Below are 23665 nucleotides of genomic sequence, written 5' to 3'. Positions count from 1 at the left end.
CCTGCCACACAGCACAACATCAAACATGGGGCCCAAAATCTAGTTTTTCACACAGCAATAGAAAACTGGTCAGATTGGGTTGACAGGTGAGACAATTACTTTGGTGTCTATTTTCTGAGGAGTGAGAGTACTCTGCTGTGAAATCTCTGTTTCTTTGTTTTCCTCTTCCTCCTCCTCTTGCTCCATTTCATTCACATTCTCCACTTCCTGCACCTCCTCAACTAGGGTGACATAGGAAAAAAAGAGAAGTTTGTGCAAGGTCTTAGATAATTTGACAGATTAAGTATCTGGTTCAAGATCAACCACAGACATTGTTTCTTACCTTGAACTTCACTGCTCTCTTCCATTCTCTTCTCAGGTGTTACTGTTGTGATGAGGTCACTGATGGCGATGGCTTTAGATGCTCCATACAGCCCAGAACCCATATCTATATACACACACAGAAGTGCACCAGCCCTAATGTCATCACAATAACATCAACAGGTACAACAGTAAAGACAGCAACCACTATGATGCTCATTCAAGCTGTGTTTGTTCTCATCAGCAGCAAAGCATCACGACTTCTCTGTCAGAGTAATGGCACACTCAGCCAATTAACAGCTCAGGGTGCATGCACAGTAGCCTGGGCCAATCAGCATTCAGAACCACCACCAAGCCATGACCGCATATTATTTTGAATATCATGGCTCATTGAGCTCTGTTAGCTGTGTGGTTAATGGGGCTAATAACTAGTGTCAACATAACCGTGCACTGAGACTGATAAATTCTGTCAGATAATTATCTGGACATCAAAATATTGGCAACAGGTTTATTTGAGCGATGTGGTTGTTTAACCTTACATGTGACAAACATGTAATAGTCTTGCATTCTGCTGAAAACAGGATGCAAGTCTGAGGGCATGTGAGCAGAATGAACAGAAATGTACAGCTGTTATCAGGTGTATCGGAGTGAAGCAGAGTAACCAAGTACACGGCATTCCTGAACAAGCTGAATAAAGCGATCGGAGCCCAGTCACAGAGCAGTACCACAGCAGCCAGTAGCAGTGCAACTGCAGTATTGAGCACTACCTGTGTGAGTGCCACCATTGACTTTTGGGGAAGCTGTGATGGCTTGAGAGACAATCGGAGAGGAGGTAGGTCCAGTCTGTGAAGCTGAGAACCAATCACAAACTGGTCAAATACTGAGGAAGAATGAACTAATCAGTCAGTGCTGAACCTAAACATAAGGCTAATGGGTTAGTGAGGTATGCTAAACCTAGAGTCAGAGTTCTTAGCATCAGGATGGTTGCTTGTTTTCAACCTGGCTAGAACTGTAGAGTAACCTATGCTGAACAAGTTTATCTTTATGCAGGTTTATAATGGCTCTTTTTTTGTTGTTGTTGGGAGTATATAGGAAACAAAAACAGGATATAAATACAATAATATACCCCCATTTAAACCAAAAAAAAGCAAAAAAGATTTTCTCCTGGACTGTACATACAAATTACACTTAAAATTATGCAGTAGGCATAGAGCCAGTACCTAACAGTCTTCTTCATATAATTCATTTCAGTCTGATTGAAAGAGCGCCAATTCACAGCAGCTGTTGACTCAATGTCCCACAATACTGGAGAGAAAACTCCAAAGAACAGACAATCCTATGTGAGCAAGTACTTGGTGACAGTGTGGAGGACGAACTCCCTTTTAACTGTCCGAACCAGGAAGGGCAGCCATTTGTCACAAACAGTTGTGAGGTAAGGGGAAAGTTAAGAGGGGGGAAAAGTATAGGTAGTAAGCATAAAACAGAGTTTATGGTAGAGAGAAGACAAACTCACAATACAATGCAACAATGAAACCCATTATTCCAAATGACTTGTGCTGGTCATGAGCAGTTTGCTACTGGATTGAGCAAAGGATGTGTTCACATGGTGAAATTTGACTGTGGCTCACTGCATTTGTGCGACAATTGGAAAGAAAGAATGACATGGAGCATACACACATAGAAAACATAGACACAAACCTTGGTTCAGTTACTTAACCAGCTGTCAGCACAGTGCATACTACTCCACACAGAACTTTGATAATACTGCTCAAGTCATTTTGACTTTGCTGAGCTAGCTAACACAAAAACATATCCATATGTTTTTGTTATGTGGCTTCACAAAAATCCAGTAACCAAGATTACAATTAATACTTATAAAACAGCGAGTACCATATTCATATAAATGGACAATGTTGGTACAACATTAAAAAATATGGACTGACCTAGTTGGCCTTGGAAAGAAAAACAAACTCATAGTTCAAATTCCCCATTCCTCCTTTGTAGTACAGGTCTAGTACTCGGAATATTCCAGTAAATACAAGGAAAAATTTGACTTCCAAACTTGGTACAGTTGGATGCACTATTGCCACTAGTATTACTACTTGGACCAGTATGATACAGCTAGAGCTATAGTGACCAGTTCTCTCATTGCAAACTGTTTACAATGCGCAATACTAATAACCCATATTAACCCTGTTAGCACTCTGGGAAACATAACTGATGCAGAATTCACGAGTACCTCCATCTAAACTGCGGCTCAACATGCTCCTCTTGCTGATACATCGTGGGAAATGCGGTGCTGGTCTGGATATCTGAGCACTGGCTCTGCGACTCTGAATCTGAGTCCGACCGCTGTAACGAAACTTTGAACCCAGAGTCAGGAACTTCTTAGGAGTTTCTTCTGGTGATAATAGCCTGAGAGAGGAGAGACACACAGGGAAGAGAATAAGATGGAGATGAGCAAGGGGAGATGAGATGAGGAGAATTTGAAAAACAAGCACACAGACAGGGTGGAGGGCAGACCAGAGAGAAGTAAGGAGACAAAAGATGGCTGTCACAAAACTGATCGCATGATTTCTGAAACAAACCACACGTTGTGACATGATCTTGACTGACCTGAAAAAGGAGTGATGTTCCACACACACCTTCCAGAGTCTCTTAGCAGCTCTATGGTTGAACAGCTTAAAACCAATGGTGGACTCAAACTGCTCGAACTGAAGACGGGGAGAGACAGATTATTTATCAACATCTTAGCTTTAAAATAAACCCATCAGTAGGTGTCACTCTCGCACATCCTATACCAATATCACTAAACTAAATTCAGACACATTTTGAATGTGATGTCTGAATAAGGTGGGGTGTTTCTGGTTTACAAGCCTCTACAACATTCTTGCAGGTCTGGAGCAGTAACTCTGGACGGGGAGACTGGAGGCGGGGTTCCTCTTTTCAGGAAAGAGGCCCAGAGAATGTGTTCCAAATTTCAGGGGATCATACGTCTTAGTCTCCCTGGAATAATCTGTGCCAGGGTCTCAGGGAGGAGTGTCCGTCCATCGGTTGTAGTGATTAAGAGCAATGGGTGTGGACCAGCTCTTGACCTTACTCAAGTGTGCACGGGAGTTCAGCAGTGGCTGATGGACTCTGCCAGAGCTGCTCTTTGTCAAAGATTCTCTTTGTAATTTTTATGGAAAGAATTTCTGTGTCCAGCCAAGCAGCAGAGGATGGTCTTAACCATGGTCTGTGGTCTAGTCTTCATATGATGAACTTCAATTAGCAGTGAAGTGGTGTGTATCTGAATATAAACCACACTGGTGAGAAACATCCAAGATTAAGGCCCTGGTCCTCAGATAGAAAACGGTTCCACGCCCACTCTGGGTTTGGAGTGAGTGGAAGAGTTTTATCATTTTCAGCTCTTTTTTTTGTGAGGTGGGAAGAGTGGAGGGCGGTATTGACAGACAGAAGGATCTGCAGTAATGTGAACACTCTAATCTGCTGTTGTGGTGTGTGACCTGGCGTCCACATATGTGGACATCACATTTTGGGTTATTTAGTATTTAGTATTTAGTATTTATTTATTTATTGTCATTGTCAAGAACAATGAAATTGCGTTTGGGGCTTCCATACAACCCAAAAAAAAAAGAAGAAAATAATAAATACCCCTTAAAACCCAAGTGTACATATTTAACCCAGTGTGACTCCAATGCAATAAGACAATCCTTAGCAATAATGTTCGTAGAAATTCAGACAAAGACCTGAGAAACATGACAAAATACAACAATGCAACCCATTCAATATTATTGTACTGTGAGATATGATATCAGATATGATAGTTATCTATTTAAGAAAGAGGGGGGGGGGCAGGAGGGGGAAGAGAATAAAGATATGATGCACCAATGCAGACCAGTTCATTGCTATTAAGAAGTTGGATATGGTTATTGTCCGTGAGAGGGGGGCAGAGAGTTCAGGAGCCTCACAGCCTGTGGATACAGGCTGTTGGCCAGTCTGGATGTTCTGGCCTGTATAGACCTGTACCTTCTCCCTGAGGGCAGCAGATGGAAAAGGTGGCGCGCAGGGTGATGTTGGTCCCGCAGGATACTGTGCACCCTCCTCAGACAGCGAGTGGGGAAGATATTACTGATCTCTGGCAGACTTGTTCCAATAATTCTGCCAGCTTCTTTCACCACCCGCTGGAGTGCTTGCTGATTTAGACCAAAATACTCAATTTTGCTCTGCAAGGGCCTGATATCCTTTTACGAGGACATTATACTGCTACTGTTCTATCAAAATTTTAAACGAATATCCTCATATGTGGCTCTTATTTTTCTTAAAAACAAAAATAAGGTAAAAAAAAAAAAAAAAGCTGGTAATTCTTTGTTTTTGCATTCATCGGGCCTCAATATGCCCAAATATCAAAGAGAAATTAAAAATGCATGCTGTGGAAAAGTTCAGGTCTTAGGAGGTTAAATCAAAACTTTTGATTTACTGGTTGATCTACGTTCCAGTGTTCACCTATGGTGACAAACCAATAAGCTGATACAAGCAATGTAAACAAGTTTTCTTTGAAGTGTGTCTGTGCTTAGCAATAGGATGAGCAGCTCAGCCACACTTGTTTATTTGTAACCAGGTTAAAAGTGACTCCCACATTGCGCACTGTGCAAACAGTTTCACTCAGGATTTAGAGTCCACTGTAATACAGACACAGCACTAGAGAAGTTTATGAATGACCTAATTCTTTTTAAGCAGGAATACGCAGCATGTTTATTTTGCCACTCCCTGAATTTTTTCAATCTTTGAAAATTATGTTTTTTGCTCATTAATAATAATAATAAGTTTTATTTGAAAGCGCCTTTCAAAACACTCAAATTATTATGTTTATGTTTTTTGCTAATTATGAGACGTAACCAAATGCTATCAACTCAAGACCATTTATTTTAGAAAACTGTTGTAAAATAATGAGGAAACAGTCTACACCTGGATATGAAATGGCTTCTCATTCAGTGGTCAAACTATGCTTGAGCATTTTGCAGGGACTAAGTAACATTACAGAAACATTACGCTGCTGAAGTATAGCATAAGGGTCAGTGTAACATAGATATATCAACATAGATGTATCATAATACTCTGTTTAACAGTGAGTGAAATAAAGCCACCTTGTGGCCAGTCATCAATGTGTGTTCTTACCTCTCCTGGTCGGATCTTGATGTAGAAGTTGTTTCTTTTGTACGAAATCTTCAGGATCTTTGGCCACGAGAACCTGTTGATCCTCAGTCTATCTCTGTAGACCAGCAGACCACTATTGCACACACCCAGCATAATGGCCACACCCTCTGAGTCCTGCACAAATACACAAAAACACCCAAACTAACACAGAACTCTCCAGTCATGTTTATCATTGTAGATGGCTCCTAAAACCAAGAAAGGGTTTTAAAATATTTTCGGGCACTTAAATTGGGATTGAAATAACACTTTTGGGAGAAATGAATCGTGCTTATTTGGGAAGCTATTTGAAGCAGTAGCTAAAACATCTTTCTAAGTCAATTCCAGCAGTCTGTATTACATGAAGATGCAGCATCACCAGTTTGATTAAAAAAAAAAAAAACAAAGCTTAGAAAATTTGCTTATTTGGTTTTTTCAATGTTTTTAGAGGTTCTTATGAAGCCGCTGTTATTTTCCTTTTCGGTGCAGGTCTGAATCTGAGTTGAGCTGTTGAAATCTGCGGTTCTCAGTTTCTGTTGAAACTATATCGCTCAAAACTTCTTTAGACTGCAGTTCTATCTGGACACATGAGAGATTTAAACTGTGATTACAGCTCTGAGAGAATCAGAATATCAAGTGTTACATTAGACAAGCAGCCTCAGTTTTCTCAGTTGCGTCTTTTAATCAGCACTACTTGATGCTTAAAATGGGAGCATGGGGGTGGATTTAAGGCTTACTGTGAAGTCAGGAGCTGTTTATGAATAACTAACTCTACACAAAAACAGTAACATCCAGATGGAAATGTTTGGATTAACACACACATACACATTTAAAATACAACCACATATAAACACGCCTACACACAGGAAAGAGTCTTACCTCTGACTTAGCTGAAGACAGGCAAACAAAGCCGCTTCCTATCATCTACTCCATTCAGACAGACAGACAGATGACAAACAAATAAAAAAACAAACAAACCAAAAAACCGAGCAACAACAGAACAGCTGGTCTAAAGTTATACCAGTTTTATACCATTACAACACCATTGTACATAAAAACATTAAAGGGTAATGCTACCGTCCCTGCAAGCGCTAACCATCAGTGTTTAGCTTACTGTCATTCAGTGCAAGCAAGTTTCTTCATCTTTGTGGTGCTCTTTGTTTAAATGAAGCTGCTCACTGATCACATGTACATGCGCCACTTATAGCATGTTTCCATCAAACAGGATATCTTAGACAGGTGCACCTATCTCCTACGGAGCATAATAACACCACGGCAGCAAAGATTTAAGTAATGACTTCAATGATATTTAACAACTGGAAAAATACAACAGCGCGGGAGTGACGACTTTGTCTCTTACAGCCCGCAAAATTCTGATTTTGTGAAGCACGTCATTTCATTTTACACGTTATAAATTTACAAAAGAGAATTCACAGACGTTGCAGCCTTGCTGGAGAAAAAAGTGGTTCTCTCTGTTTGTCAAATGGTTAATAACTGAATACAGCAAAAAGGTAAAATGAATTATCAGCATGTGCATGGACTTCTGTGCAAATTCACATCCAGTCTGCAACACGATTTTATTAACAACCAGTCACACAATTTCTTACTTAACTTACCAAACAACGTACTAAGCCTAAAGGCCCTTCCACAATTCAATTCAATTCAATTTTATTTATATAGCGCCAAATCACAACAAGAGTCGCCTCAAGTAGAGTTACTGGGAGAGTTTTCTTAAGTTTTTTTTAGAAATGTATAGACTAAAACTCTCTGAGAAGATGTTTGTGTACACAGATACATTTGAGCCATAGACCTTGGCCAGTATGTCCAGTCATTTTGCAGTTTTTTGCCTCATCTTCATATTTGAATCCACTAATTCTCCACCCTCAGCTTCAGAAGTGTGCTCTTGTTCAGATGCTCTGCCTTTACTTCTATGCAATATTAGGCAGTGTCAGTGTTTAGCAGTCATTGGCTACTAAATTTTTATTTATTTTCCTATAAGTGTTTGCAACATATGAGATCCTTGCTATCGTTCTCCATTATATCAAAGAAACATGTAAAAAATAAAATAAAATAATGTAAATGGTAAAGTGGTAAAGTCAAGGGGAAAAAAGGCCTGTTGTTCTTGCATCAAGATTGGCTGGACACCCATTGAGTGGAATAGGTCCCAGCCCCTCTGCAATCCTGAAATAGATAAGCAACTATGAAAATGGATTGATGTATGAATGACTCAGGAGAACTAAGTAAGTCGAGATGGATTCAATCATCCAAGATAAGTGCACATGCTCGTGTCTTATAATAAATCCTGGAAACCATGATCAACAATTCTGTGATTGCAGGATTTGAGCTTTGCCTCAGCAAAGCACAAACTCCGTGGGAAATAGGATGAATCATGGTAAAGGTGGCATAAAAAAACAAAGGCAAAAACGAGAAAATTGGGGTGACAAAAAGTAACAATAAGATGAAAACATAGTCATTATATAATTGGAATTAATTACATTTAATGGCATTTTCCTCTATAGCACAACAAGTATAAACTGCTGAAAGAAAGGGAATGTCATAAGTTTTTTTTTTTTTTCTGGTAACATGGTGAGGATATTACAGCTCAAGCACCTGGTTTTTTTTTTGTTTTCATATGAAGTTGGCTTGTGTTTTTCCTTTACACATACAAAGTGATGAAAAATCTGCACAGGCCGACAGTTGTTCTGCCTGGAGCAAGGCCTGTTGTCCCAAAGGAGCTATGGAGGAGACAAAAGCTGGAGCTAAATGGAGAGCTAAGAGGAGCATATGTCATCATGGGGATTGTACACTCACATTTCCTGCACTGTGGTGTGACCATTTTTTTTTTAACAGAGAGTTAATCTGAAGAAATGTGGAGGGATGGCACTAGCAGATAAACGTGGTATAATTCCAGACAAGTGCGGCAAAGTGATTACTCTGTGGCCTGAATATTGAACTGCTAGCTGTAGGATGCAGCCATATTACTTGCTGTGGGAATTTTCTCCTGTCATTGCTCTGGCTGTTTGAATTCAGTTTGAATCAATATACTGGTTAGATTCCTCCATCAACTGGACATAGAGGTCATCTCCAAAATCCTCCAAAACTGTAGCTGCACTAAATGGTAACACACACGCACACACACGGCAAAATGACACAAAATGCAGAGAATGACATCCATTCTTCAAAAATGTCATTCTGTGATGTGTGTTTCATACACAGTGAATCAGTGGAAAACAGCCTTGATGGAAAAACCATTACTGTCAACAAATATGCACACACATGCATACAAACACACTCACATGTAATTGACTCTTGACAGGAACTGGGCCATCCATATTGATCAGATTGTTGGGTCCAGAAACCAAAACACACTGTGTGCTTTCATATGTTCATTCAAGGACGAACACAGTCTGAGCACATTTAATAATCGTGGGGTCAGGATAAAGAAGACGAACAGTGCTTCAATCTAGTCGAATCTGACAACTGACATCAGTTAAAATTAACGGTCGAAGCCTCTGGATCCTAGCTTGGCTACCAGTAGTTAAATCTGTCATTTTCTTTCACATATACATGTTTTGTTCAGTGAAATCAATAAGTGCTTTGCACCTGACCTGGGAATCAGCTGATTCTACACTGCTTAAAACATTAAATAACCACTTTGAAAACATATCAAATCTCAATATAAAAATAAAGCATGCTGGTTGTCAGTTACTGATAAGGCCTGGGTAATGTGTTGGGAATGAAAGGATCAGCCTGCAGAGGCCTGAATTCAAAGACACCAGGAAAATCAAATTCTGTCACATAAGCTCAGGATGAACCAGCTCTCATCTGTGAAAAGCTAATACCAGCGGTGGCCCTGCCAGTTCTGGTATTCTGTGGGAAATGCCAGTCTCCATGGTACCGGGCAGTGAGGACTAGAGGACGTCGGGCCGCCCTCGTGACAGCCTCACCCTTTAAGAAAATGCTTTCTTAAGACCTGAACGAATCATGAATTGCTGTATCACTACAACATCTATTAAGAATATAATGTTGACACCTGTGTATTTATGAACTGCTGGACTCGTTCCATTTCATTTGTAAATGCTTCATAATGCATAGCTAGTCCTTGTCACACTAAATAACTGGTAGCTGCCTGAATTATCTATGACTTGCAATATTGCTAAGTATTTAAAATGCCTCAATTTTATCTGTGTGCAGGTGGAAACATGCAGGTTTGGTATAGATAACCGATCACTATTGTGATGATTTAGGGTAGAAACTAAGTTGTTGCTATTTTTTAAATAACAGGGCTTACTGTCAACAGTGTCTTTACCTTTGCATGATGGAGGTCGACTCCATACATGGAAAGTTTCTTTACATTTTCCAGGAAATGCATCTCTGCTTCAGCTGGAGTCATTCCTCTAAAAACACAGTCATACACTTAAAAAATTTTGCTGCTCTGAATATTGACACCGTTTAGAAAAAAATATGTGCGGTGAACAACCTGTAGGTTTTGTGCAGCTCTGTGATCTTCTCTTCCATTTCTTTAGTTTGATTCGGAGCAAAGCACAATTCACTGATGTAGTCTGCACCACAGTCATCTGAAATATGTAAACAGACGCACGAGCGGTCAGAGTGAGAGAGAAATGTGGACAGAGAGGTCACAGTAGTATAATAGGGCAGAGTGAGTACCGGGATCATAGTCTCCAAGCTCTGATTGGACTGTGTAGGAGCCGAGGATGGTGTGAGTTGCAAACGAACAAGGAAGACGACCAGAAACTATATCCTGTCTGAGCTGGAGACACAGGAAGTACCTGAAGGCAGAAAAAATTATCAGCGTCATCATACATGGAAACAAGTGAGACATGCACTATAAAGCTTTGATTGACAGGTGTGTGAGCCTACCTGGTGATGTCCTCAGACAGCTGTGCAGGATCAGGAGGGTAAAACTTCACATTAAAAGAGAAGTTCCAGGGAACACCTGTGAGACACACAGCGATGAGTTGTATAACACACAGGGTTAACCTGCCCAACTTGCTGTGGGACCATACTGACCTCTGACCTGCTTCTTCATCTCCTTTCCTGGATCCAACCAGTTCTGCAATGAAAAGGTCAGAGGTTAGAAAGACAGGTGGAAGACAGTAAACAGATGGACGGGTGGACAGGTACCTTGTTATTGTCAGCATCTCTGAAGGACAAAGCGAAGTAGTCTCTCTCTAGCAGGTTTATGTGTTCACAAACCTTCTCAAACAGCTGCAGACCTCGAGCTCGTTTCTAAGCACAGACAGAAATAGGTCAGTGATTTTACTGTTTGTCATTTTGGGCTCTCTCCCTCCTGATTGTTATTTCTGTTGTGATTTATATCTTTTATCGGTACTCCATCTGTCTTCACTCTTTCCTCATCTCCATGCCCCTTTACATGAACAAGCCATCTCACCTCCACGGTGCAGGTGAACATGGAGCCATCTAGCAGGGTCACTCTGGCCTGCATTGTTCTAAAGCTCAGTGGGTTTCTAGCAGGAGAGCGAGCAATCCAGCTGCTTGACGACAGGTTACTGGATGAGTCCTCTGCCAAGGAGCCCTGAGCTTGGGACACCCCACCCTTCTCACCCTAAGGAAGCAGGAAGTGATGTCACAGCAGTATTGATCTCATGATGTTTACTGATCCTTCTATCCTTTGTGTTTTTACCTGTTTCGGTGTGGAGTGGTTGGCAGCTTCAGGGAAAGACTCCGCCTCTGTGGGCTGGGCTTCACCTAGCTCTGTCGTCATGGTGAGTCACCTGCCATATATTAATAACATGGTTACCATAGAGTTTTGTGGTGTTAAAGCACGAGAAAACACTGTCTGAATGTCACATAAACGCTGGGTTCAGATATAGTAGTAATAAACATTATAATGTGGTTGAAAGGAGTAGAAAAGGACCAAATAACTGCTGGCTCAATTTTTTTTAAAAAAAGGTAAATGATAAGCTGTGTATGTGACACACTGCATTTAGCAGTATTTTCACACTTTAACAATAAAGCATCGGTCACTGCCGGTCAAAACGTCACAAGTTCAAATATTGGTGATGTAGGATAACCAGTCAGTGTTTTCACCAAAGATATTTTATTTACAGTCACAAGAGAAACAAGTAAACCTGATTCAAACACAAAGTTTGAATTTGATTGAATAATACCCGATTATTCTGTCTCATCAAACTGAACAGCCTGACCCCCATCCAGCTGTCAGGTGATGGTTTGCCATGGCAACATGAGGGAGCGGAGGGAGGGATTAAGGCTAAAATACAAGCTGATGTAATGTGGTTTGGAGTCTGACAGACAATGGCGATGATGTTGTTGTTTTTTTTATTCATTGCTTTTATCACATCCATAGAATCCATAAAATTACTGTGTTAACTGGCTTGCACAGAGTGCATGAAACTGTGTCCTAAATCAATATTCAAACTTAATAATAACTTGAACCAAACTAAACCAGAATTAGTTCAGACTGGATTGAGGTTATTACTGAACTGTTCAGGGTCAAGTTGTTCTTCAGTACGATAACAGAAATTACACACATCATGTTTCCTGTAGGTACTCTGTATTCTGCACTGGGAGCGCACAAATACACTCCAGGCACCGCTCAAGCTCCTGCCCTTTTGGCCTCTTATTTCATAAGTGCCTTTTTTTAGTTTCTATTTCAATGTTTTGATATTAAATTTGGCTCATGGAATCAGTTTCTAAACAAAATGTCTGTTTTTGCATCTTGTGAAGTCCTTGTGGATCCTCTTCACTATATCACACAAATGTAGAAAATAATATTTGAATGTAATTACATGAAAAACTAACTTTGTTCCATGGTCAAAACATTTGGCCCCCGATGATGTGCAAATACTTGGACGTTAGAAATGTTGTGATCAGTGGCAGGTGCAAGAATACATCAAAGTCCATCAGAAATGAACGGCAGCATGTATTAAAACGTGAGTATTAATTAAATACAATGATAAACATTTCTGAAGCTAGACAGAAATGCATCAGTTTGTGCAATGATGCACCAACTACTTTGGATCATTTGTGAATATTACCACACATGCATAAGGACAGTCTGAACATTGAGTGAGTATATAAAGCTAGCTCCAAGTACTCGTCATTTAATATGTTCACATATTCGCTTTCTGCTGTTTATCTGGGAAGCAGCTCCCAAATGACCAAGCTCCTCACGTTACCTCTAATCCTGAGCCCAGGCACTCTTTCAGCCCTTCTCATTATTTCGATTACTACACAGAGCTTGTTGAGAGTAAGAATGTAAATCAACGGGTAAATTGACAGTCTCACTTTTGTACCTAGCTTGCTCTTCACCACAACAAACAGATACAGAGTCTGCACCACTGCGCGTCAGTCTTCTGTCATCTGCCACTCAAATCTCCCCACACTCGTAGCCAAACTTCTCTACCCTTTTCCAACTGAGAAACCTTGCCAAAGACTTCTCCCTAATAATCACCCAAGTCACTTCTAATTTAGATGCAAATGACCCAAGTGCAAGCTGGAGGTTATTGCTTGATGAAGCCAACAAAACCACATCATTGGCAAAAAACAGAGATGAGATCCTGAGGCCACTAAACCAGACCTTTGAAAAACTCAGGACGAAATCTCATCCAACCACAGGCACTGCCACTAAGGAGTTGTTTAACTACCTCAGGGATCTTTGGGAGGCTGTGGATTAGATGATAGTGAGTCATCTACTAGTTGGAAGGTCAGTAAATTGATTTGAGTTGACTCAATTCGAGTTGTGCTAAATGACAAAGACTCATTCGGTCTAATGAAAACATGTTGGAAATCTGTCTGCATTTACAAATTACATAGCAGTTGTTTCCAAACCTTCAACAGTCTCTCTGAGAGTGAGTGCAGTCTGTCAGTCAGGCTGCAGCTGAGAGGTTGCCTCCTATCGCCTTACAATCAGAGGTGCTTGTTAGTTTTGCATTAGTTATGCAAAACATTGCCCACAACAATGACATAAGCCCAAACATGTCTGAGACCAAGAGCAGCAGGTCTCAAGGTAAAAAGGTCATGTTAGTAATGTTTTTCATACAAAGCTTTTCTGCACTTTTCTCTATACTTCATCTACATAAGAGAGCACCTTAAGGTTCAGTATTGTGCCCAAGGGTACTTTGGCATGGAGACTGAAGCAACCAGCGATCAGGGTCAGTACATGACAGCCACCCACCAAAAAAAAGGGGTTGGTCTAAAAATACTATGCAAGAACAAGGTAACATGGTGGGAAAGGTGGTTTTAAAGTAACCGTTTAAAAAGAAAATAAACCTAGATGCAACATCTCAGGTAGAAAATATTCTTCAGTTTCTGAAGAGTTAAGTTACTTTATGTATTGTTAATGTGTTAAAATAGTTATGGTACATTTTTACTTAAATTTTCCAGCACCTGGGATATTTTAGTGCTTACATTTGACCTGCGCTTTATTGCACCTGCATCCTGACAAATTTACTCATCGAGTTAGGTAGTCTGTCATCAGTGAACTTATTGGAAAAGACAGAAAATGCCCTTCTTTTTGTTTGCACTGATCCTGCTGCCTGCACTCACTGATAAGACATGTTTCAGTTTTTCTTTTTCTATATTATCAAAAATATCATTACATCAAATTTACCTGAATATCATGATAAAACTTTACAGCCATAACTAAGTAACATTAGTTAATAAATAAAATAGTTTCTGAAGCTAATGAGCAAGGCTCATTCCCCATGACACATTAGAAAAACTAAACAGTCTCGAGTATAATGATTTACTTTATAATGCATACCTGCACACCTTATCTAAATTGCAGAGTTGGGGGTGTAGCAGCTATTATATGGTGACAGCTGTCTTTAATATTGACGTTGGTCCCTGACACAAAGAGAAGAGAATTTTTTTTTAAAAGCACTTCAGTCCAACACAGTCATTAACCATGACCTCGCAAATAAATACATCATTTAGTTTACTGGGTTCATTAGAGGTCACATTTATAGCAGAGCTGTTGCACTAAATTCGAATAGTTTACACAGACCGGTGTACCTAATAAAGTGACAGATTTTCACAATATCAGCTGATTCATCGAATCTGCTGCCAGCATCCACAGACCCACAGACACAGAGCCTAAACCGGGTTTGTTTAATATATCACATTCATTCTGGATCAATTACTGGTGTAATTTCATATAAAAAGATTTTTTATATCCTACGGCGGTTTTTCCGGTGGACGAGACTGTCCCGGCGTGTTTGAGTCTTTGTGGTCCTGCAGCAGGAAACAAACACACACCCTGAGCTGCAGTGTGATGAAGTACTAATGATGCTCCTTCGCGCCGTCTCTCTTATCATCGATAACAAACTGCTCATGGCTTCAGTCACTGATCACTGAACAGTAATCGCTATTCTTTCTCCCGCTCTTAAGTAAATCATCCCGTCATCTTTACCTGTCCTGAGCAGGACGCTTGCCCTCTTCCTCCCGGTAACGGACAGCTTTTTTTCCTGATCACGTCATCTCTCACTACGACACACCGTGTCGCCGTGGCGAACCGCTGACGTCAGGACGCAAGGTGCTTTCAGATGTAATTTGTTTTTTAAATAAAGATGAAAACAGTGTTACGCTGAAGAGTACGGACCCCCAAGAGTGCCAAAATAAAATAACTAAATACACCATTAGCCCTTTATTTTCCAAGATTCATACAATCCTAATATCATCCATTTTAACCATTTTAATTTTCTATATAACCCGAAATGGTAAATAAAAGGTTAAGAAATTGGTTAAACGTGTTGTTAATTAATTAAAATTGAAAATGAATAACTAATTGATTAAAAGCATCATTTTTATTTTAAAAAGATGTAAAATTATTTCGCCTTTTAATTCTTATTGTAACGATGGTTAAGTGTTATTGTACATGTTGGTTATCTTTGCACACTGTTGTTGTTCTTTTAAGATTCATGTTTGGTTGTGCTGCAGGAAGTAGGGAGGGTGGTGAGGAGTATCTGGTCAAAGAACTGTGAGGGGCTGACTCCACAGCAGCAAGAGAGTCTATGGCAGGTACTAAAAGAGTTTAGTGACATTTTTGCCCTGAAAGAAAGTGATGTTGGCTTGACACACTTGGTAGAGCACGTCATTGAGACCGGGGATGCCCAGCCTATTAAAGTGCGCCCCCGCCGCCTGCCCCTGGCTCATCAGGAGGCTGCAGACAGAGAGTTGTGTGAAATGATGAAGGCGGGCATCATAGAGCCATCTGATAGCCCGTGGGCCTCCGCGGTGGTGATGGTGCCTAAGAAAAAAAGTCCTAGGATGCGTTTCTGTGTGGACTACAGACCACTCAACAAAGTGACGAAGAAGGACTCTTACCCCCTTCCCAGGATTGATGAGTCTCTCGACTTAGTAGCCGGGTCCTCCTGGTTCTCCACCCTGGACCTGCGGAGTGGCTACTGGCAGGTGCCACTGTCCCCGGAATCCAGACCGAAGACAGCCTTCTGCACTAACAGGGGACTATGGCAGTTCAAAGTCCTGAGCTTTGGTCTTTGCAACGCTCCTGCGACCTTCGAGAGGCTTATGGACAGTGTGCTGGCTGGCGTCCCACGGCAACGGTGTCTGGTTTACCTGGATGATCTTCTAGTGCACGGGAGCTCCTTTGATGCTGCCCTGGATGCCCTGAGACAAGTGTTGGAGAGGGTGGCGGCTGCAGGCCTGAAGCTGCATCCCGACAAGTGCCACTTCATGAGGAGGGAGGTGGAGTTTCTGGGCCACAAGCTGGGTCGTGAGGGCATCAGCACTTTGGAGGAAAAAATTCACACCATTACCGAGTGGCCCACACCAGCAGACCAGAAACAGCTCAAAAGCTTCCTAGGACTGGCGTCTTATTACAGGAGGTTTGTGAAGGGCTTTTCCTCCATAGCCGCACCACTCTTCCACCTGCTGCAGAAGGACCGTGACTTCATCTGGACCCAGGACTGTCAGCAGGCGTTCAACACCCTCCGCAAATCGCTGACAGAGTCCCCAGTCCTCGCCCCCCCTGACCCCACCCTGCCTTTTGTCCTGGACACTGACGCAAGTAATGTGGGGCTGGGAGCTGTGTTGTCGCAGGTTGGGCCGGAAGGTGAGAAGGTGGTGGCGTACTTCAGTCGGGTCCTGAACAGGAGTGAGCGGCGCTACTGTGTCACACGACGAGAGCTGCTGGCCGTGGTGGCAGGGGTGAGACACTTTAAGTACTACCTGTGCGGCACAGCATTTGTTATCAGAACTGATCATGCTGCCCTTCCGTGGCTGATGTCTTTCAGGGAGCCAGAGGGACAGGTGGCTCGCTGGCTGGAGGAGCTCCAAGCCTTCAATTTCACTGTGGAGCACAGAGCAGGGACGCACCATTCTAACGCAAACGCCCTCTCTCGCTGCCCATGTGCTGCAGCTGGCTGCCGTTACTGTGAGAAGCGAGAGGAAATAGAGCGGGAACTCACGACAATAGACGGAGCAGCACAGCTCGCCTGCAGGGCTCTTCTGGTGGTGGATGCAGCGGAGTGGAGGGCACGGCAGGAACAAGACACAGACCTGCTGCCGGTCCTGCAGTGGCTGGAGAGGGAGGAGCAACCCCTTTGGGATGAGGTCACTGGGTTTTCCATCTGTACCAGGGGGCTATGGGCCAAGTTTGCAGCTCTCAGGCTGAAGGAGGGGGTGTTGGAGCGTGCCTGGAAGGATCCTGCCACGGGGGAGGAGAGGTGGCAGGTTGTGGTGCCAAGGTCGCTGAGGTCAGCGGTGCTGGAAGCCTGCCATGGGAGCACTGGCTCCGGCCACTTTGGGGTCTCTAAGACTCTCCGCCGCCTCCGCCAGGGCTATTACTGGGGTCAACAGCGGAGGGATGTGGAGGACTTTTGCCGGAGCTGTGATGCATGTTCCTCACACAAAGGGCCACAGGACCAGTCCCGGGCTCAGCTTCAGCAGCAACCAGCAGGGGCTCCAATGGAGCGAGTAGCTGTGGACGTCATGGGCCCATTTCCTCGCACAGACAGAGGAAACCGCTATGTTCTTGTGGCCATGGACTATTTTACCAAGTGGCCGGAAGCATACGCCATCCCAGATCAGGAGGCTGAGACTGTCGCTGATGTATTAGTGGAGGGGATGTTCAGCCGCTTTGGAACAGCAGAGACCCTCCACAGTGACCAGGGGCGTAACTTTGAGTCCAAGGTATTTGCTGCCATGTGTGAACGCCTTGGGATCAAGAAGACCCGCACCACCCCACTTCACCCCCAAAGCGATAGACTGGTGGAAAGGTTTAACAGGACGCTGGCCCAGCAGCTAGCCATCCTTACCTCAGAACACCAACGGGACTGGGACTACCATCTTCCCCTTATCCTCATGGCCTACAGGTCGGCAGTGCAAGACTCCACCCAATGTACGCCTGCCCTGCTCATGTTAGGGAGAGAGCTGAGAACTCCTGCAGAGTTGGCTTTTGGGAAGCCCCCGGACGCGCCAGAAGCACCACCAGGCCGGGACTACGCAAGGAAGCTGCAGGACCGGCTGGATTCTGCACATTCCTACGCCCGGGAGCAGCTGGCGAAGGCAGGCCTGCGCCAAAAGAGGAATTATGACATCACCACTAAGGGGAGGCACTTCCGTGCTGGGGAGCTGGTGTGGGTCTACAGCCCAAAGAGAAAGAAGGGACGGTGTCCTAAACTGGATAGCAGCTGGGTGGGGCCTTGCAGCGTCCTAGAGCGAGTGGGGGAGGTTGTTTACAGGGTGCAGTTGCCTCCTAGGGGGAGGAAAGTGGCGCTGCACAGAGACCGGATGGCCCCCTACAGAGGGCAGTCCCTCCCCTCCTTTCCAGAGGGACGTGTACAGAGCGTCCATGACCCTGCTCAGAGGGGCCCCCGACCGGGGCTGCGTTCCCCTCCCTCGGACTCTTCACCCCAAAGCCCCGACGCTCCGCGCCCACCTCAGGGGCTCAGGAGGTCAAGGAGGGAACGTAGGCTACCACCCCGCCTCAGAGACTGTGTCGTTCCCTCGGGGACGAGGAACTTATTGCTGGGGGGGCAGTGTAACGATGGTTAAGTGTTATTGTACATGTTGGTTATCTTTGCACACTGTTGTTGTTCTTTTAAGATTCATGTTTGGTTGTGCTGCAGGAAGTAGGGAGGGTGGTGTGGAGGAAGGGGAGGGGGGACCTGGGTTCTGTGTTGTGTGGGTGCCAGGCTGAAGAGAGGTGTAGCACGAGGGCGCTCTCCCCTGAGTTAGCAACCCGCTTGCTTATGTGGCGAATAAACGGACAAACTGAGACCCCAACCGTCTGGTTCTTGTGAATGTTACATTATATATGGTCCCCGTGCTGCAGCGCTTCTTGGATTTATTTTTATCTGACAACCTCACCCATCGCTCTGCAGTTGCTCTTCCTTGGGTGTTTCTCAATACCAGCTACAAAGAGTTTGTACTCGCTACTTCCTGCTTGGAAAGTGCACTCAGGAGTGCAGACATCTGATTATAGGGGGACTGTGAGACAGTAGTATACTAGAGGACATCAGCTCAGCTTTACTATGTGCTTTACTAGTTATTTAAAGTTTTCCAAAGCCCCACAAAGCCAAGCTGGCAGCACCCACCAGCCCCCAGTCATTCCCCGGTTGCACCGCTGCCAACACCCAGCACCACATCCGCCCCACCTAGAACCAAGAGACGACACAACAGATGCAAATATGGAGCCCCCGCATAGCTGCCACAGCACCTACCCAACCACAGCAAGCTAACCCTCATGGAGACACCAGGAGGCACACCAGGCCAGCCCCCACCCCCAACACCCACAGAGGTCCAACCCCCAGAAGGACTGGGAAGCGAACAGCAAGAGTAAAAGAGTTAGAGACGCAGGGGGCCGACGGCACAGTTCCACCTGATTGTGTGGAGGGATTGGTGAGTTGCATTATCATGGCAGTTGGGGTAGAGGAGAGCAGGCAGTCAATACACATTATTGCCAGTCAGACAGTCAGATGGTAGGGTCTGTGCTGCAGTGACAGTTCAAATAATTTCATGATGGACTGAAGCACAGGAAGCATGAAACAATTCAAATAGCGTAACAATCAAATATGCCTTAAAATAAGTTGATCGTTGAATAAGTTAATGCTAAACTTAAAAATTGTGTTTTTAATAAAATGTTATTTATTTATTTCTACTGTAATTGCAATTAACACAACAACACATTTAATTAACTATTTGATTATGCTTTTGTATGTTGCATTTAAACAGGAGGAGTTATATAAAATGTATAATTAATAACCTATGTGATGAATGATTTAACAACGCCATGTGTTCTGTGCATAGACTGTAAATAAAAGACTCTGTAAAATTCAGTCCCTGAAACCTGCATTCTTTCCCGTCTCATCGCAAAATGTATGGTTGTATAGAACTTGATGAGAAAACAATGCAAATGCTGGTCTATTTATTACTATTGATTTTTAAAATAAACATTTTATTTATACAAAGCTTGGCTCTGCAAGATGTTTGCATGAATTCAAATGTGCATGTACTACTCTATATCTGTCCAAATCTTAATTCAATAAAATCTGAATATGTAAAATAATCTATAAATTAAAACGAGATAATAGGTTAGAATAGTTTTTAAAAAATAAATAATACTCATGCGTGTAACAGCCAGGTCTGTCTGCACAGCTGCCATGGTGTGTGTGTGTGTGTGTTTACTTACCAATACAGTTAAAACAGGAGGTGATCCATCCAGAAAAAAGAAAAGGAAAAAAAAATTATATTATTGAGTATTTATCAGTGAAACATCATATCATAGTTACGTGCAAACTTTAAAGTAAATTCAGAAAAAAACAAATGTAATGTGTCGCAAAACCATTCCTCTGAAACCACACTGCTGAATTCCAAGACAGAATAAAAACGCATAAATAATACGCTGCTTCAGTTCAGCACCATCCTGAAATGTGTTCCCATAACAATATGTAAATGAGACAATTTGATATATGGTAAAAAAAAAATCACTAGTTACTCAGTTATGCATCAAAGAGGTGTGTAAAAACCTTGTCATGACACGATTTAACATAATTGTCCAAAACACAGTGAGAAAGTTATGAATATAATCAACTAGGGTAGACTAATATATTCATGTATTTACATAGTCACCTACCCATTATAATGGCAATCAGTCATTCGTCCCACCAGAACACACAAATCTCATTTCATATTATGAGTACAGCTACAAAGATGAACTGTACAGATCTAAATGTCATGAACGTCTGTTGAGTCAATGCACTGATTCAACAGCAGAATGTTTCCTGGTTGAGCTGCTGTTGGGGACAGGAGAATTACTATCAATATGAAATTCTCCTACATATGTCAATGCAAACATTTTTCAGTCTCATTACATTTTTCATTCTTCGTACAAGAGAATGGTTTACTCAACCTTCCCTCGTACTGCTCTATCTTACCTGTGCTTACAGTCTCTCTTCTGAATCATGCTCAACTCTTGCTGAACACTTCAATGTTTCTGTCATTCCTTGAAAGTCTCCTAAACGATTCTGCTCATACTAATCCAGTTTGTTTAGCTCCTCAATGACACTGGATACTTCGTTTAGCCAAACTGGATTCCGTCTTCCTAGGTGACCATCTGCTTTTTGGTTTGATTCCTGGCTGCTCTAGTCTACATGGCAAATATCCTTGGGCAAGATACTAACCCCAAGTTGCTCACTGACACATCCATCAGAGTGTGAATGTTAGATAGAGAGCACTTAAGCATGAAAAAAGGTGCTGGTGTGAACGTGTGAATGGGGCATGTTGCATAAAGCACTTTGAGTGCTCAGGAAGAGTAGAAAAGCACTATATAAGAGCCAATCCGTTTACACCTTGGACTAACACAGCAGATGGTTAGAAAGAACATAAGTGGTGCCTTTCAACAACCACTGTCTGCCATCTACAATGCAGTCTTGAGATCTCTTACCAGACACCTCAACTCCCCTTTGGACTTTGTCAGGTGAAATTCAGTAGGTGACAGGTGACGGGCTGGGTAAGGTCTCATAGCAGTTTCACCCAAAACCTCAGGTTGTAATGGCCCACAACCTTTTTTAAATACCTGGAACTTTCTGCCTTTTGGATGAGAGAAACAAGTTATAAAAACCTTAAAGAAGTCCAGCTGTCTTTGTCCAGCTCTTAAGACTATCACCCTCCCTTAGTTATGCTGCAATAGGTGTGGGTTCCTGGAGGATTCCCATGATGCATTGAGTGTTTCTTCTTCAATCACCTGTCTCACTCACTATGTGTTAATAGACCTCTCTGCATTGAATCATGCCTGTTATGATTGTGATTTGGCCCTGTATAAATAAAATTGAATTGAACTGAATTGAATCATGATCTGGATGACTGAGAACTTCAACAGAAATATGTGAATTCATAAACTGTTTTGGAAAAAAGATTGGAAGTACAGCAGGTGAAAATTTCAAATAGGAGAGTCTGTAATTGACGTATTCATTTACTCCTAGCAAATTTTTGTCCTAGAAACACCAAACAGGATTTTTATTATCAGAAGTTTTGAGGGTTCTGCTCATTGTGTTAGCTGTTCCTAGACAGAGACCATGGATGTTGAGCCACTCTCCTAGTTTTGTATCAACGAGGAGATTTCCATGGAGTTACTAACCCAAAACCTGGCATATCTCTGCATGGTGTGTCCTTAAAGCTTTGAGGAAACTAAAAATGGAAAATGATTCCCTTGGGAAAAGGCTGAAGTTTGCCAAATTTCACTAGAACTGGATTGAAAATCATAACTGTGCTCATTGCTGTTGTAAGAGTATGTGACCTGCTGAAATTGTGTCTACTGTAACCCAAAGTTGAGGCTCTGTCATGGTTTGAAGATGCACTTAACTCTCTGAGGTCTAAGCCATCGTTGGTAGTAACCGTTACGCTACAGAACCCCCTCGTACCAGCACATCACCCCTGTTCTTCAGGAACTTCACTGGCTCCCTGTGAAATTCCGGATAATTTTCAAACTTCTTCTGCTCACCTTCAAGGCCCTTCATAACCTCGCTCCTTCTTACCTTTCTGACCTGTTAACCACCACTTGTTCTGCCCGTTCACTTCGTTCTTCTTCTTCTGTCCAGCTTACTGTACCTTCCTTCCGCCTCACCACCATGGGAAGCAGAGCTTTCAGCTGCTCTGCTCCCAGGTTGTGGAATTCTCTGCCCCCTGAAATAAGAAATATTGGTTCTCTCCCCCAGTTTAAATCCCAACTCAAAACTCATCTGTTCAAATCTGCATATTCACTGTGAATCCACTGTTTGTTCATTTTATCTTGTGCTTTATTTTATTGTTCTTATTCTGCCATTGTTTTACTAAGTGTTTTATCCTATTGTAAAGTGTCCTTGGGTGACTTGAAAGGCGCTCATAAATAAAATTTATTATTATTATTATTATTACACTAACCCTGTATCTTGGAGAAAAGCACCTGCTCACCTGACTACCACAGGACTCAGAGCCTCTAGTTGTTCTGCCCTGAGACTTTGGAAAGCACTTCCACCACATCTCCGAACTACAAACTCTCTCTACCTTTAATTCAATACTTAAAACCCATCTATTCAGAATTGCCTTCCCTTCATCATGACTTTGGTCTATTTTTTACCATGATTAGCTTTTGTAGTTGGTTTTTATTTTGTTGTACTAATGTGAGGTGACCTTGAGCCTCTTTAAAAGTGCCTATGAATAAAATTTATTATTATTATTAATAATAATAATAAAAGCAAAACAGACATTTTTTTCTGTGATTGTCAAGACTTAGGAGAACAATGAAAAAAACATCTACAATTCTGACTGTCTGTGGTTAACGTAAGGTAAGTAAGTCAGTGCTTAAAGAAATAAATATGGCTAAACATTATCACCAAAATGTCAGCTTAAGGCTGACACACACACACACACACACACACACACACACACACACACACACACACACACACACACACACACACACACACACACACACACACACCTTTAAAATGTCCTATTTTTGTCTTTTTTGTTACACTGCATTTAAAAAACAGGAGGCATTATAGAGCAAATTATAGAGCAAGCTGTGGAATATTTAATCATTTTGCTGAACGCATACTCTTGATATCACAGATGATAGTGGCAAAGAAAAACAGATCACTCATGAAACAGATGACTTCTATGCTTTTGTGGGTTGTATCATACAGTAAATAAGAACAACATGTGTTTT

General features: G+C 42.4%; 1 protein-coding gene across 10 annotated transcripts in view; it reads right to left on the bottom strand.

The window, feature by feature from the left end:
- LOC101475436 (band 4.1-like protein 3) overlaps positions 1-23665 on the bottom strand; it is a 36692-nt gene that overhangs the window by 12938 nt on the left and 89 nt on the right. For 5 of the 10 annotated variants that reach the window (XM_004573678.3, XM_076887909.1, XM_076887907.1 and 2 more), the window contains exons 1-15: positions 14909-15024; positions 11159-11249; positions 10907-11080; positions 10639-10743; positions 10525-10567; positions 10375-10450; positions 10162-10283; positions 9974-10070; positions 9803-9890; positions 6373-6417; positions 5479-5631; positions 2917-3014; positions 2540-2715; positions 323-427; positions 100-221 (exon numbers count right to left, since the gene is read on the bottom strand). In XM_004573678.3, coding sequence (XP_004573735.3) covers positions 100-221; positions 323-427; positions 2540-2715; positions 2917-3014; positions 5479-5631; positions 6373-6417; positions 9803-9890; positions 9974-10070; positions 10162-10283; positions 10375-10450; positions 10525-10567; positions 10639-10743; positions 10907-11080; positions 11159-11239 — 1485 coding nt within the window. In that variant the 5' untranslated portion in view covers positions 11240-11249; positions 14909-15024. The other 5 variants (XM_076887905.1, XM_076887904.1, XM_076887906.1 and 2 more) reach the window with 5 other exon arrangements.

This window comes from Maylandia zebra, linkage group LG9 (genome assembly GCF_041146795.1).
Source record: "Maylandia zebra isolate NMK-2024a linkage group LG9, Mzebra_GT3a, whole genome shotgun sequence".
Classification (NCBI taxonomy): Eukaryota; Metazoa; Chordata; class Actinopteri; order Cichliformes; family Cichlidae; genus Maylandia; species Maylandia zebra.
This window is presented reverse-complemented; position numbering and strand designations above follow the sequence as displayed.